Below are 14,411 nucleotides of genomic sequence, written 5' to 3' on the forward strand. Positions count from 1 at the left end.
GTGATCAGATTGCACAGTGTTCATGTGCAGCTTTTCCTATCCACTGAAAGGGCAATGTTAGTTATAAAAATCCCCGTTGTGCAGTAATATAGATCCTCCTTTCATCCCCACTTACTCAACCCTTAGCTAATCAGGTCACATTGATCAAGGGGCAATGCCTCATAAATAAGAGCACAGCACGACTATTAGGAGAAAAAGTAGTCTCCTGCCAGGTGCTGATTGGTTCTACTCATATGGGATACAGAGTTACAAATAAGAGATACCTCTGTTCTGTGACTGAGCCAGACACAGATTCACAGCGCTGACCTTCAGGAGTTTCTGACAAGATGTCCAAGTCCTGGAAACACCATAAAACCCTGTCCCTTACAAAGAGTCCATTGCTTAAAATGAGATCTGTTCACCATCAACCTGCCCTGCCACTGATGTTTGCTATCTGCTGCCTGTGTGCTCTGCATCTAGTGTCAGGTAAGAAAGAGAGATCCATCTTCATTCAACAATAATGTAAAGTTTGAAAGTTTTGCTGGGAAGTTGCCATTGTCTTTTAGTACTTGTAATACTATAAATACAGCATATGATGACCTCTGTATACTAAGTGAATGTGCTAGAAATATTGCATTTCAGACTCAAATTATACAATTTTTTTATTTTTTACTTCTACACGTCACATAGTATAGCAGAATATAATTTCTAATATTCACTGATTTAAGGGTGGGATGCGTAACCATAACACAAACGACCAATGGGTATCAGGGATGTTAAAATTGTTATTATAGTAGAAAGAATACATTGGCATTGAAAGTAGACTTTTTATAGCGCTATCCATGGTCCTGAAACTAAGCAGTTCCCAAGAATATTTATAGTCGGGGTGTTTTCCCATACTAGGTGGTTTGTTATAGTTTAACAGCTGGTGACAGATATTAACAAAGTGTCCTCAATATTTTGTGTTTTAATTTTGTGACTGTTAGGAATTTGATAACAATGATTGGATTTCAAGTTTGATATATATATTTTTCCTCCCAGAACCACAATATATAAACATGTTCTACTGATTATTGTAATCATTGCCACTTACCAAATTGTAGTTTTCAGCAATATATTTTCAAAGTTTGCTGTGTATCATTCCCACCCTGTCTAATAATAGTAATTACTGCCATCCCTGAAACAAACAAAAAAGGCTAAAATATAGCAATTTTGTAAGCAAGCAAGGAATAGTTTATTTAAAGTCTAAAAAATCCACACAAAAAGTAGCAAACTGTGTGAAATAAATTCTGTGGGAAAAAAGTTGTACCAAAATTTCACTGGTGTAAATTTGTAGAAGTTACTTTTTTCCTTTGATGCATTCAGAATACCTTGTTTCTATGAGTAAAGTGAGGACGTTTTGCCCACATGCTGTATCAATGTGGCACCCTAATTTCCCCTTGTTTTGTGTACTTGAGGTGCTGTACTTGAAAACCCCACCTGAATCTTGGTAGAGCACCTGATTTAATCTATTTTCTGCTATAGCATTGAAAAGCAATACAATGATTGACAAAATGTGCAACATGTTGAAACTGTTACATTTACAGTAATTTAGTAACTAGCCACTACTGCCAAAAACAAGCAATTTTAACATAGGCTTGATAGTGTAAAGAGTGTCAAACATTGAATTTGCAGGAAAGGATTTCCATAATTTTGCAAAATTTTACAATTCTCTTAGTTTGATAAGTGTGATCATACTTTCATATTTGTTCATATCAATACAAAACGAAATACATGTTCTGATTTCAAATGGCTGCAATGTTTAAGAAATACAAGATATTACAATAATGGCCAATGTTCATTTTTGTATTTATTATTCAAGGATTCCCTCAATCAATACCCCCATATATGGAAGGTATGGACATTCCTGAAAGTGAGGTAAATTATCTTACCACATCATTAACCAAGTATTTTTGCAGCAGTGTTTCCCAACCTAGGAGACTCTAGTTACAAAGAGGGGGTTCAGTAGGCACTGATGCAAATGTGGAAAAGAGTATGGAGGAAATTGAGTGACAAAAAGAGGGGGCAGAAATAGTAACAGAAAGAATGCCCATTTTCCTGCATCGATAACCCAATTAATATATACCACTGCGTGTAACCCTTATTCTTCTAAATTGGATTTTTGGATATCTTACTAATCAAATGAAATATCCTCATGCCCACAGGCAAAACACATTTGGGGAGGGGTGGTGGAGGGGGGGGGGGACCAGTATAAAAGATTGGGAACCACTGTTTTAGAGGTATTCCACATTGAGATGTTCACCAAGTTGGAAATTACATGATTCTTACCTATATATATTGATTTATTTTCATGCAGTGGTGCACAGATGTATTTTGATTCCACATATGTTAGACCAACTTAACATGTTTTATTCTTACATGTTGCTGATGTTGTATACAGAGTTCTAAATTGTTTCAACTGGTTATACAATGACAATAGCAAGCTAAGTGCGACATACATAAATATAAACAATATCTGCGATTCACTAAGTCAAAATTCGGGATTTCACACCCAGGTAGCATTTTAGTGAATCCGGGCCAGTGTGAGAGAGGTGTCACTCACTGCCTCATGTAGATCTTGCAATAGCAGTTTAATAGTAGACAAACATACAATAAGATTGTATTGCAGAGAGACCGCAATTCATAGAGTAATTAATAGGCAATTTGGAGTAGATTCATGAAAGTGCAATATCATTTGAATAGTCGTTATTGCTTAATTATGTGTATTGTATTTTCATGCCCCCGCCCCTTGGAAGAGGACACTGGGGGCAATTTACGAAAGGGAAAATTGGACAAAATCCTTGAAAACCAGGGCAATTTCTTAGATTACCTTTAGTTTGTGCCATTTTACATTCATAAAGCATTATCTGATGAGTTTTCTTCCCTGTTTGCCTGTGTTATCTGAGCTAACACTAATTGAACCATTAGGTGATTTACTTAAAGAAAAATTGGTGTTCCCTACTTGCCCTGCTTCAGCAATAAAAAATGCAGAGTTGTAAATACTTAGGGAGTTTATATAGTTCCACACTTTATTTTACCTTTTTTTTAATTCACAAGGTTAGGCTTCACGTTTCTAATAGTCATAAATGCAGCTCCATTATATGTAAGTGCACTGCTAAATATTGTAACAGCTTTTATTGATTAGTATTTAGTCACAGTAATGGAAGATATACATACATACAAACATACATACATACATACATACAAACATACATACATATATACAAAATATATTATAATTTACTTAATATCACTATTACTATACCATAACTATTTGCGTTACAAATATGAGTACGTTATATACAAATGTTCACAGACAGTTTATATAATATATAAAATATTGATGATGGTAAATTGTTAAAGAAAATAAACCCGAAGCAGACATGTCTGTGCATATTCTGTTTGATTTACTAACATTGACAACACGCCCTATTTAAAGCAGCAGGACATGTGTTGTTTGTTAATAGGTGGGAAGCAGGGGGTCTCCGGAGCTGAACCGCATTAATTTCAGCTCCAGGGACCCATTGCTCCTCGATATACTTACCACTGCAGTGGGTGCTGGTAGCAGCTTCGGAGGTTTGAAGGTCCTGGTCAAGCGGGCCAATAGGAAGCCACAAGGGATGACATAATGGCTTCCTATTGGCCCACCTGTTATGGGACATTTAAATTGCCATTATGTTCGCCATACACAGCCCAGCAGAAGCTGCTACCGGTGCCTCCTATGGAGATAACTGTCTCTGGGAAGCAGAGGGTCCCCAAAGCTGAAATTAAGTAGTTCAACTCCGGAGACCCCCTGCTTCAAACCTTTTTATTAATTTTTTTAAAGGAAAGCAGAATTGCTGCTTTAATAATATGCCTTGTGCTCTCACTACATTCATAATTATTATACTGTATGTCACAAAATACAATTAAGACTACATTTACTAGTTTATTTGTAAATTTGATACAAGCGCAATGTATTTTCCCATTTGCCTCAAAACATGCCTTGGCGAAACTTGTGAATGCTAAGTGCTCCGGAGTATGTACCCCATGCAATTTATAGTCTAAACTTAAAGCACAGTGCTTAATAAGTAACACAGAAACATAGGACCATGGTTTTGTTATAATGAGTAAATCATGTGATTAAAATGTTCAATTAGATATGTGCCTTTTTCTTTTATATAAAGCGACTAGCAGTCTGCTTCAGTCAGTGGACAGCGTTACTGGATCAACCTCAGGTAAAAATATTCACTTATCAGTGTTTAATGCAACATTAGTTTTTTGTAATGATCATTGTCGATGTTTATGAGGTGTAAAAAAAAAAAGTAAATAGCGGAAAATATGTGGTATAACAATCTATGCTGCATACCAATATACATGGATGTTTGTTTTAAGTTCCTTATCAACATATATTTAATAATTAAATCTTTGATCATTTTCAATTACAGAGAAAAACAATGCAATATTAATATCAATAGTAATTATTTCTGTTTGAGTTAAATACTGTATAGCTGCAATCATTAATTATCTCAAAACTATTTTATAGCTCTACTAGTGAAAAGTAGAAGGTGTTTCGGCGTTGCTCGGGAATTCTAAGAAACCCCCAAATGAAAAACAATATATCTATTTTTATTCTAATGCTGTAAACTATGTTTTTAATTTTCCCATCAGGGCAAAAACATACAATTTTTTCCCAGTTCCCGTTCTTGACCATGTAAAAAACATGAATTTTCTAAATGAAGTCCAGCTACTTTAAATGACTTTGAGATTTATTAATTGACATTGCAAATGCAAGCTTCACTGAGAACTGAAGTCGTTTCAATTCCAAAGAAATGTCGGTGGGGATAAGTGGGATTCTTGGTATAATTTCTTCTCTCTTGCTAATCTCTATGCAGCTGGGGTGTTTTGGCCAATTGTTTGTCTTTTTTTGTTGTTGGTGGTTTTACAATATAAAGCTGCAATTAAAAATAATAATGTATGAATCTACTATATATATATATTTTGATCTTGAATTAATAATGGTTCATTGGTTGTTACATAGATTTCCATCTGAGCTTCATCATAGCTAGTTTCTCTAATCATTTCATTGCTTAGTCAATTGCACTGATCTCGAAGATGTTTGGGTAAGCCAAGTTCAAGGACATTTCATTCTCTGATGTAATGTTGTTATGTGTGATGCCCTCCTACTGTCTCTGTACGTTCTTCCTACCTACCAATTAGATTGTAAGCTCCTCGGGGCAGGGACTCCTCTTCTGGAATGTTACTTTTATGTCTGAAGCACTTATTCCCATGATCTGTTATTTGCATTATTTGTTATTTATATGATTGTCACGTGTATTACTACTGTGAAGTGCTATGTACATTAATGACACTATATAAATAAAGACATACATAGATACATATCATTGCTGATGTCATATGTGATGTCATATGTGATGTCATTGGCATCCAATTGTGTCTAAACAGATGTAACCATGCTGTAAAATGGTTGCAGTCATCTCTCCTGCTGACAGTAAGGCCTGGTAAGTTATGGGCATGCCAGCATGGAGGTTTGCCCTCACACCCTGGTGAGGTGCCCTATGTATGGATGGGAGTGGTCACAGGCTCTGACTCCATGGTTAGTGATGTCAGAGTTGTGCCAGCCCCCAGAGGATACATAAGGCACAGCACTGATCAAAAGTTAGGTATAAGGTAATAGGTTCTTCCCAGTTCTGGAAGGAGTGAAGAGTGGTTACGTTATAAGCAGCTGAATAATGAGACTGTGACCAGGGACCTGGCACAGAATAGATTTCCCTGCAGGGATAGGGAATCCCTAATTAAGGAGGACAATACCTTTCAAAGGGAAGTACGGTGAACAATGGAGGGCTAAATACACCCCATTGCGGAGGGCAGCTGGCCCACCGTACTAATAAAGATGCATCTGATCAAAGACACTCTCGTGTGTAAGTGTGGAGTCATTGCACAGAGAGAAGCACCACAGAGGAGTTCCTCATCAGAATCATCCCCATGCGGACGCCGGGATCCTGATGAGGTGGAGGCGCTGCACTGGATATAGGTAGGACTCAGCACACTACCTCAGCTGACTGTCTGGGTTGGCAATCCCCACACAACATCATGCGGGAGACTCAGGAGTCCTGTTGCCAACAGGTGCACCACCAGACACTACCATGTAATGGGGACTGGTTAGACCACAGGGGCCAATATGAGATTGGGTGGGTCAGGCCAGGTCAGAAAAACCGTTACACAGACAAAAGCCTGCTCCTTGATCTCAGGAACCATCATGCAAAATGTGGTTACCTTATCGCAAGAGGTGTCCAAATGCATAGTGAACTGACAGACAACTTTCTAAATATATAGTACTAGCCGAAAGGACCTGACATTGCTGGCAAATTCGAAGAAACCAACTTGATTCTTCCCCACCTCCTCTCACCCCCTACCCCTTTTTCTCTCTCATTCTTCTACCCCCCCTTATCTCTCTCCTTCCCCGTATCTCCCCCGCATCACTTTCCTTTAATACCTTATGATGTACCCAATTCTTTCCGTCTCTCTCTCCTTCTCCAGCATTCTTACTATCTCTTCACGTGCCAACTGACTTTCTCACTTTCTTTGTCTGCTTTCTGTGTAAACATTACTGTATAGCTATCTGACTCTCCATATCTGCCACCATGCTACAGTATGTGCATTATTTTGTAACCAGTATGATGTCACGTACCAGATACATAGCGTACTAGGTACAACACCCAGTGGCTGACTTGCTTTTTCGAGACATTTTAATAACTCATAGAATTAAAAATAGAATGTATCCAATTGTAAGCAAACATAGACAACAACCTGCTCCTTGATCTAAGGAACCATCATGCACAATTGGTTATGATATTTAAGAGGTGTCCAAATGCATAGCAAACAGAAAAACAATTTTAAAAAATATATAGTAGATTCAATACATGAGACTTTGCACCATTGTATGTACACCAGCTGAATTGATTGTACTGTATGTTATCTGATATATCCAGTTGTGCCAGTGTTAACCTTTTACGCCTTCATTTAAAAATGTGTTAAATTATTAACAAACCTTAAAAATAGCATAAAAGTGGTTTCTTGTGGAAGTAATTTCATCCACCTTGCATGTAAGTTCTGTTTTGAAAATGGCAGTACTGTGTATGTGTTAGCTGCAAAATTGGGCTTTGTAAAGTACCTCATGTATATGTCAGCCTCCAAAGTGATGAAATGACAAGGGTTATCCAGTAAAGTCATATATGGAAGCGCATGCACACTGCAAAATGGTGCTGGAGGGGGTACTTATCTGCTGGTGCACTGAGTCCAGGGAGGTCCAGACATCCCAAAGGAGATCAGCATAGAAAATGGAATCAGGCACACGGTCTTATGAAGATGCAATTTAATGTGCCACCAAAGGGTCCAATGTTTCGGCAAAAATTGCCTTTATCAAGGAGAGGGCTACAGGAAACACATAAATCACCACTATATATACACTGATAGGTACTCACCCCTCCATGATTACTGCTGCCATGCTCCTGGATGTCGACGCCCACATCGTGACGTCAGGACGCCAGCGCGACGTGGCGTGATGACGTCATGCGTCACCGGGGAAGGGGGGGCGGGTGCCTGTGAAGAGACAGCCTCCCTGATGCCTGTAACAGGCAAAGATGGTGATCCTGCAACTTGTGGGACATACAGGGAGCAGCCCTTCTACTGGCAGCCGAAGCTCCCTTGGTGACGTCAGCGTGCCCTCACGACGTGACGCGATGATGTCAGACGTCCGTGGGCGGGGGCGGGCCCCAGCAGACAGTTTATGTAGGGGCTCTCACCCCCACATGATTATGCAGGTTCCCCTAGGTTATCAGGCTGATCCAGAATTCTACATTCTTAGGCAAGTCTGCTGATACAGAGGAAGGCAAACAAAAAACCCCATTAAGGGGAAAAATTAATTCCTTCCTGACTCCAAGAATTGGCAGTCGGATTAATCCCTGGATCAACATTCTTCCCATGTATACTTACAGGCATACCCCACATTAACATACGCAATGGGACCGGAGCATGTATGTAAAACGAAAACGTACTTAAAGTGAAGCACTACCTTTTTCCCACTTATCGATGCATGTACTGTACTGCAATCGTCATATACGTGCAGAACTTATGTAAATAAGGCATTTGTAACAGCCTCTATAGTCTCCCCACTTGCGCACACCTTCGTTACAGGTAGGGAGCCGGTATTGCTGTTCAGGACGTGCTGACTGGCGCATGCGTGAGCTGCCATATACCTATTGAGCTAGATGTACTTACTCGCGAGTGTACTTAAAGTGAGTGTCCTTAAACCGGGGTATGCCTGTATTTGGTATATCCCTGTATACCTTTCCCATCTAAAAAGATGTCAAACTTTTTTTTGAACAAATCTATTGTATCTCCCTTCACAGTCTCAATGGGTAATGAATTCCACATTTTAACTGCCCTTACTGTAAAGAACCCTTTCCTTTGTTGCTGGTGAAATTTCCTTTCCTCCATCCTTAAGGGATGGCCCGAGTGCTTTGTACTGCCCGTGGGATGAATAGTTCTTTTGAAAGCTCCTTGTATTGTCCCCGAATATATTTGTATATAGTTATCATATCCCCTCTTAGACGCCTCTTTTCTAATGTAAATAAATCTAATTTAGCTAGCCTCTCCTCATAAATTAGATTGTCCATCCCCTTTATTAATTTGGTGGCTCTTCTCTGCCCTCTCTCTAGTTCCATAATGTCTTTTCTTAGGATTGGTGCCCAAAATTGTACTCCATATTCAAGATGTGGTCTTACTAATGCTTTGTAAAGGGGCATAATTATGTTTACTTCCCTTCCATCCATTGCCCATTTGATGCAAGATAAGATCTTGTTTGCCTTTGCAGCTACCGCATAACATTGGGCGCTATTGCTAAGCCTGCAGTCTACAAGCACTCCTAAATCCTTCTCCATCAAGGATTCCCCCAATATATCTCCATTTAATTTGTAAGTCGCCTTTTTATTATTGCATCCCAAATGCATAACCTTACATTTATCTGTATTAAATCTCATCTGCCATTTACCTGCCCACGTTTCCAGTCTCTCCAAGTCCTTCTGAAGAGAAATTACATCCTGCTCTGATTCTATTACCTTACATAATTTAGTATCATCAGAAAGATGGAGACTTTGCTCTCGATCCCAACCTCAAGGTCATTAATAAACAAGTTAAAAACCAGGGGTCCCAGTACCGATCCCTTAGGTACTCTGTTTGGTAAAAGATAAAATATGCATGTCAACTGTTATCAATAATATTGGCAATAATAAAAATAACAGAATAGTGTCCCATAAACACTGACAGTAAACAAGTATACATATTACGGGGTCATATAGGCCACTCGTGTTTGTTAGAGAGACATACTGTATGTTTCACGAGTGATATCCCCCCAAAAAATTAATTAAAAGTAATACAAGCAGAACATTTTAAATCGGGCTATCATTGCACATGTATGTTTGAAAAATTCCTCCAGTGTTATCTTCGTCTGCGATGAGAAAGAGGAGAGAGGAGAGAGGAGGGGATTGTAAGGCTGCTCACTAAAAAAAAAAATTCACGGAGGCAGTTACCAGCTCCTAATAGCATCCTCCTAATAACTGATCATTTTGTAGAACTGAGCCATTGATTTATCTAGAGAAATGATTGTGTTACAATTGCAGACATTACTTGAATGAAAGACTAAGAGGGATATTACAGTAGCTTCGAGTTTGTCCTGGTTAAACCATGCTGTTTGACAAGGTCACAGCCGTATTCTGTATCACAATTCAGATCGTTTACATCATGTCTATGAAAAATAGGATATAACATTTTAAGAAAGTGCTTCCTTCACCAGTGGCATGAGATAATAATGTGTTAGCAATATGAAGTGAAATAGCAATACTTTTGTTAGCTTACATTTAAACGGAACATGTCAACTGTTCATAATTTCCAAAGATGTGGTTTGTAGCTTTTTCATAGTGAATATGCAGCCTGCAATATATATATAATAACAATATATACATCTATGCTCCATATTATGGCAAATAATATAGCTATATGTGTGTGTGTGTGTGTGTGTGTGTGTGTGTGTGTGTGTGTGTGTGTGTGTGTGTGTGTGTGTGTGTGTGTGTGTGTGTGTGTGTGTGTGTGTGTGTGTGTGTGTGTGTGTGTTCTGGTAACATTCTAGCTATAGAAGTGTGAAAGACTCCTAAAAAGGGCATTATTATATCAATTATGTTTATAACAGCCTAGAGTGCCTACCGCGTGGTTTGCCTACCCCACCATACAAACTTAGACGACACAGTTTTTTGTGGAAGTAAAAATGGTCACAGCTTTATTGTTTAACAATACTACCAAATAACTGTCAGCCATAAACTTAGTCCTTTGTCGTCCCTATTCTCGGTATCTTCCGGCGGGAGGAGCCCTCCTCCGCCCGCCCTATTCTACCGTCAACCCGGGAGACACACTCTCCGCCGTGATGGACACTCTCGCCCCTTACTCACGGCCCCGTCATCCGTTCACCCTGGGTCCCCCTTTTCATGGCCGTCTGGGCCTACCCGCATAGGATAGAGCCCAGCTACCTAAGATTGGTGCCAGGGGTACAGCGACCGACCGCCTGCGTCGGCGCCTCAAGCCCGCACGATCTTTTCAGGGGGACCGTTACCTGGCGGCCCATCCGCATCGGGTGGAGCCCCATTTCGGGTATTTACGGTGTCCCTACGATGACTGGCCTGACAGTTCCGCCAACGCTGTAACGATGGATCTGCTAACAGATTCATAAGAAATGGTTATACACAACACAACATTCTTCATGGGATGGGTGGGTGGGAAAAACAAGATTAATGGACGCTGCCTACCCGCGACGGGTTTAAATAGCCCGCCCTCCTCCCCTCCCCTCCCCTTGCTGCGCGCGCAACTCCACGCTGCCTCGTGGTGCGGGGGAGGGGAGGGGGCAGCTAATCCCTGCAAACCCTGGAGGTCACGGCGGCCATTATGAGGGCGCCGGGCCCATTTTGGATCCTCTGCCCTTTTTAACAGCCTAGAGTGCCTACCGCGTGGTTTGCCTACCCCACCATACAAACTTAGACGACACAGTTTTTTGTGGAAGTAAAAATGGTCACAGCTTTATTGTTTAACAATACTACCAAATAACTGTCAGCCATAAACTTAGTCCTTTGTCGTCCCTATTCTCGATATCTTCCGGCGGGAGGAGCCCTCCTCCGCCCGCCCTATTCTACCGTCAACCCGGGAGACACACTCTCCGCCGTGATGGACACTCTCGCCCCTTACTCACGGCCCCGTCATCCGTTCACCCTGGGTCCCCCTTTTCATGGCCATCTGGGCCTACCCGCATAGGATAGAGCCCAGCTACCTAAGATTGGTGCCAGGGGTACAGCGACCGACCGCCTGCGTCGGCGCCTCAAGCCCGCACGATCTTTTCAGGGGGACCGTTACCTGGCGGCCCATCCGCATCGGGTGGAGCCCCATTTCGGGTATTTACGGTGTCCCTACGATGACTGGCCTGACAGTTCCGCCACCCGGAGGACCCATTAAGGCCACTTACTGGGGACTCACCCCACACACCAAGCTGTGACCCTAAACCCTGGCTGCTGATCGCTTGCAAAGGCCTGCGCATGTTATCAATAAAAATATCCAGGCCCTCGTCTGTTAGGTGCACCCCGTCCTTCCTGTGCCAGCTGCGCCCCCTGTCTTCGAATTCCCCATGCTTCACCGTCAGCCCCCCACAAGAGAGGATGAAATTACGGATGTCTCTGTTAACTTCTCGCCTTGCCTTCTCTATGCCCACCCAACTGCGCGCCCCCCTCCATACCAGCCGGGGTATAATCTCTGACCAAATAATGACTGCGTCACTCCAGAGGGCTTTAAGTCTGGCGCAGTCAGCGCGTATCTGGAGGATTAAGTCTAAAGACTTGGTGGCCGCCATGTCGTTCCCGCCCAGGTGGATCATTATCACGTGGGGCTTCCTGCCATAGACTGCTAGCGCGCTTGTGATGGTCGGCACCAAGTCTCTCCAGCACATTCCTCTCTTACCCAGCCATCGTATTTTCATGCTCTCCTGTGGGATTCCCAGCTGCAGACCCAGCGTGCTCGCCGCCCGCTCCCGGGCCCAGTACATGAAAGAATGACCGATCAGCCAGACTTCCCGCGCTGCGCCTGCATCGCCCACTGTGAAGACAGAAAACATGTTAGAAACCGCACAATCATCTAATTACCCCCTTGTTTGGACCTAATGTACCCTTTGTAGGCGTTTGACTTCCACCTCCCCAGTTCCTTAATCTGTGCTATAGGCAGCCCCCGCTCGGAGGCTACCGTTGCTGCCCCAATCCGAAACGAGTGGGTCCCGAAATTGGTGGCATCTATGCCCCCTGCCTCCAGGCAACGCTTAAAGATCCTGTTGAACTGAAACTTGGTTAGGGGAGTTGAATCTTTATGTGTCAGGAAAACCTCGCCCCCTTGCGATCGCTGCCTGGCGTAGCGCTTTGCCGCCCTCACCGGGCACACCCTCCTATTCTCGTGCCGTCTCAGGTGCACCCAGGCCCCTTTCCCTGCCTGGTCAGTTTTTGACCTGTGTATGCGGCATGCTACCGTCTCCTCCCCTATAATCACGTTTCCCAGCAACAGGCCAGTGTCCCTGCTAGTTTTTGACGCTGCTACAAGTTCCCCTACTCTAAAGGCTCCAAAAAAGGCAAAAGTGAAAGCCGCTTTAAATAAATTTATTTCGAACGGTCCTGCGCATACTGACTCTGCTGCCTTGTTCAAGCTTTGTAACCTCTCCACTGTTACCGGCTCCCTCTTATCTCCCCGCTTGCGCTCCCCTCTGCCCCACCCAATCAGTATTCGCCTGAGGAGGAAATCCTTGGTGATGTCTGTCCCCTCAACTTCAGGAAAAAGGCGATACCCGCTAGCGTACCGCCCGCCTTAGCCCGTGACATGCCCGCCCGCTTCTGAGTAAGTAAGAAATTGATTAGCTGATGGGTTCTGCTAACCTTACCACTCCCCTTGGAGGCCTTCCTGAAACTGCGCCACTGCCGCCATGCGTTGTTATACGTCTTCCACGTGCGGGGGGCTAGCGATTGCTGCACCAAGGCCATCACTCCCTCCGCCCTAGCTGATACAGATAATTGGGGCAGGTCAGACCTCTTTCCTGCGCGTCTGGGGCTGCCCGCCTAAATGCAGGCCAGTTAAAGCGGGATAGCGCGTCTGCGATTACATTAAGCTTCCCGGGGATGTGCTTTGCCTTAAAGTTTATGTTCCCCAGCATGCACTGCAGGACCAGCCTGCGCAACAACCTTATCACTGGTGGTGACGTAGCCGATAGGCCGTTCACCGCGTCCACTACCCCCAAATTGTCTGACCAGAATATTATATGCTTGTTAGCTAACTCCTTGCTCCATAACTCTACCGCTACTACGATGGGGAACAACTCCAGGAAAGCCATGTTCTTAGTTAGCCCCGTCTCCACCCAGTCAGCTGGCCATGGACCCGCACACCACTCCCCTCTAAAGTATGCCCCGAACCCGTGCCCCCCTGACGCATCAGTGAATAATTGCAGGGCGTCGCTGGTCTCGCCGTCCGTAACCCACAGCCTTCTCCCATTAAACTCCCTGAGAAAAAACCCCCATACCTCCAGGTCTGCCCTAAGCTCCTTGGTGATTCGGATATGGTGTTGGGGCTTTTTTACCCCCGCCGTGGCCCTTTCTAACCTGCGGTTAAATATCCTGCCCATGGGGATTACTCTGCAGGTGAAGTTTAGCAGACCCAGCAGTGACTGCATTTGTTTCAGGGTCACCTTCCTGGCCTCCCTGACCTGACCTAGGCTCATTCTAAGCTTCCTGACCTTGTCTGCGGGTAAGCGTGATTCCCTCGCCAGCGTGTCAATCTCTATGCCGAGGAATGACAGGATTTCTGTTGGGCCCTCTGTTTTTTCCTCTGCTATGGGAACCCCCAATTCCCTCATGATCCCCTTAGTACTCTCCAGCAAACTGTTGCACTGCAGTGAACCTGGGGGACCCACCAGCAGGAAGTCATCCAGATAGTGCGCAACTGTGCTAGTCCCCGTCTTACTGACTATGCACCAGTGCAAGAAAGTACTAAACGCCTCAAAGTAGGCGCATGAAATGGCGCAACCCATGGGGAGACATTTATCGATGTAATACGCGCCCTCAAATTTACACCCTGTGAATCTGAAGCTGCTGGGGGCCAAAGGTAACAGCCGGAAGGCTGATTCTATGTCAATTTTTGCCAATAGTGCTCCCTCCCCACATGTTTTAATTATCCCTATGGCGGTGTCAAATGATTGGTATTGTACCCGGCATAGCTCCGGGTCTATAGCATCATTCACCGACCCCCCCCTTGGGTATGACAGGTGTTGT

At 43.3% G+C, this 14,411-nt stretch overlaps 1 protein-coding gene across 1 annotated transcript in view; it reads left to right on the top strand.

Annotated features, from left to right (window-relative positions):
• Nucleotides 1-326: 326 nt before the first annotated feature.
• Nucleotides 327-14,411, top strand: part of NMS (neuromedin S) — a 29,471-nt gene continuing 15,386 nt past the window's right edge. Inside the window, exons 1-3 of the mRNA XM_075593123.1 lie at nucleotides 327-465; nucleotides 1,841-1,896; nucleotides 4,185-4,235. Of these exons, the coding sequence (XP_075449238.1) occupies nucleotides 327-465; nucleotides 1,841-1,896; nucleotides 4,185-4,235 (246 nt within the window). The remainder of the gene's footprint in view (nucleotides 466-1,840; nucleotides 1,897-4,184; nucleotides 4,236-14,411) is intronic.

Source organism: Ascaphus truei, chromosome 3 (assembly GCF_040206685.1).
Source record: "Ascaphus truei isolate aAscTru1 chromosome 3, aAscTru1.hap1, whole genome shotgun sequence".
Classification (NCBI taxonomy): domain Eukaryota; kingdom Metazoa; phylum Chordata; class Amphibia; order Anura; family Ascaphidae; genus Ascaphus; species Ascaphus truei.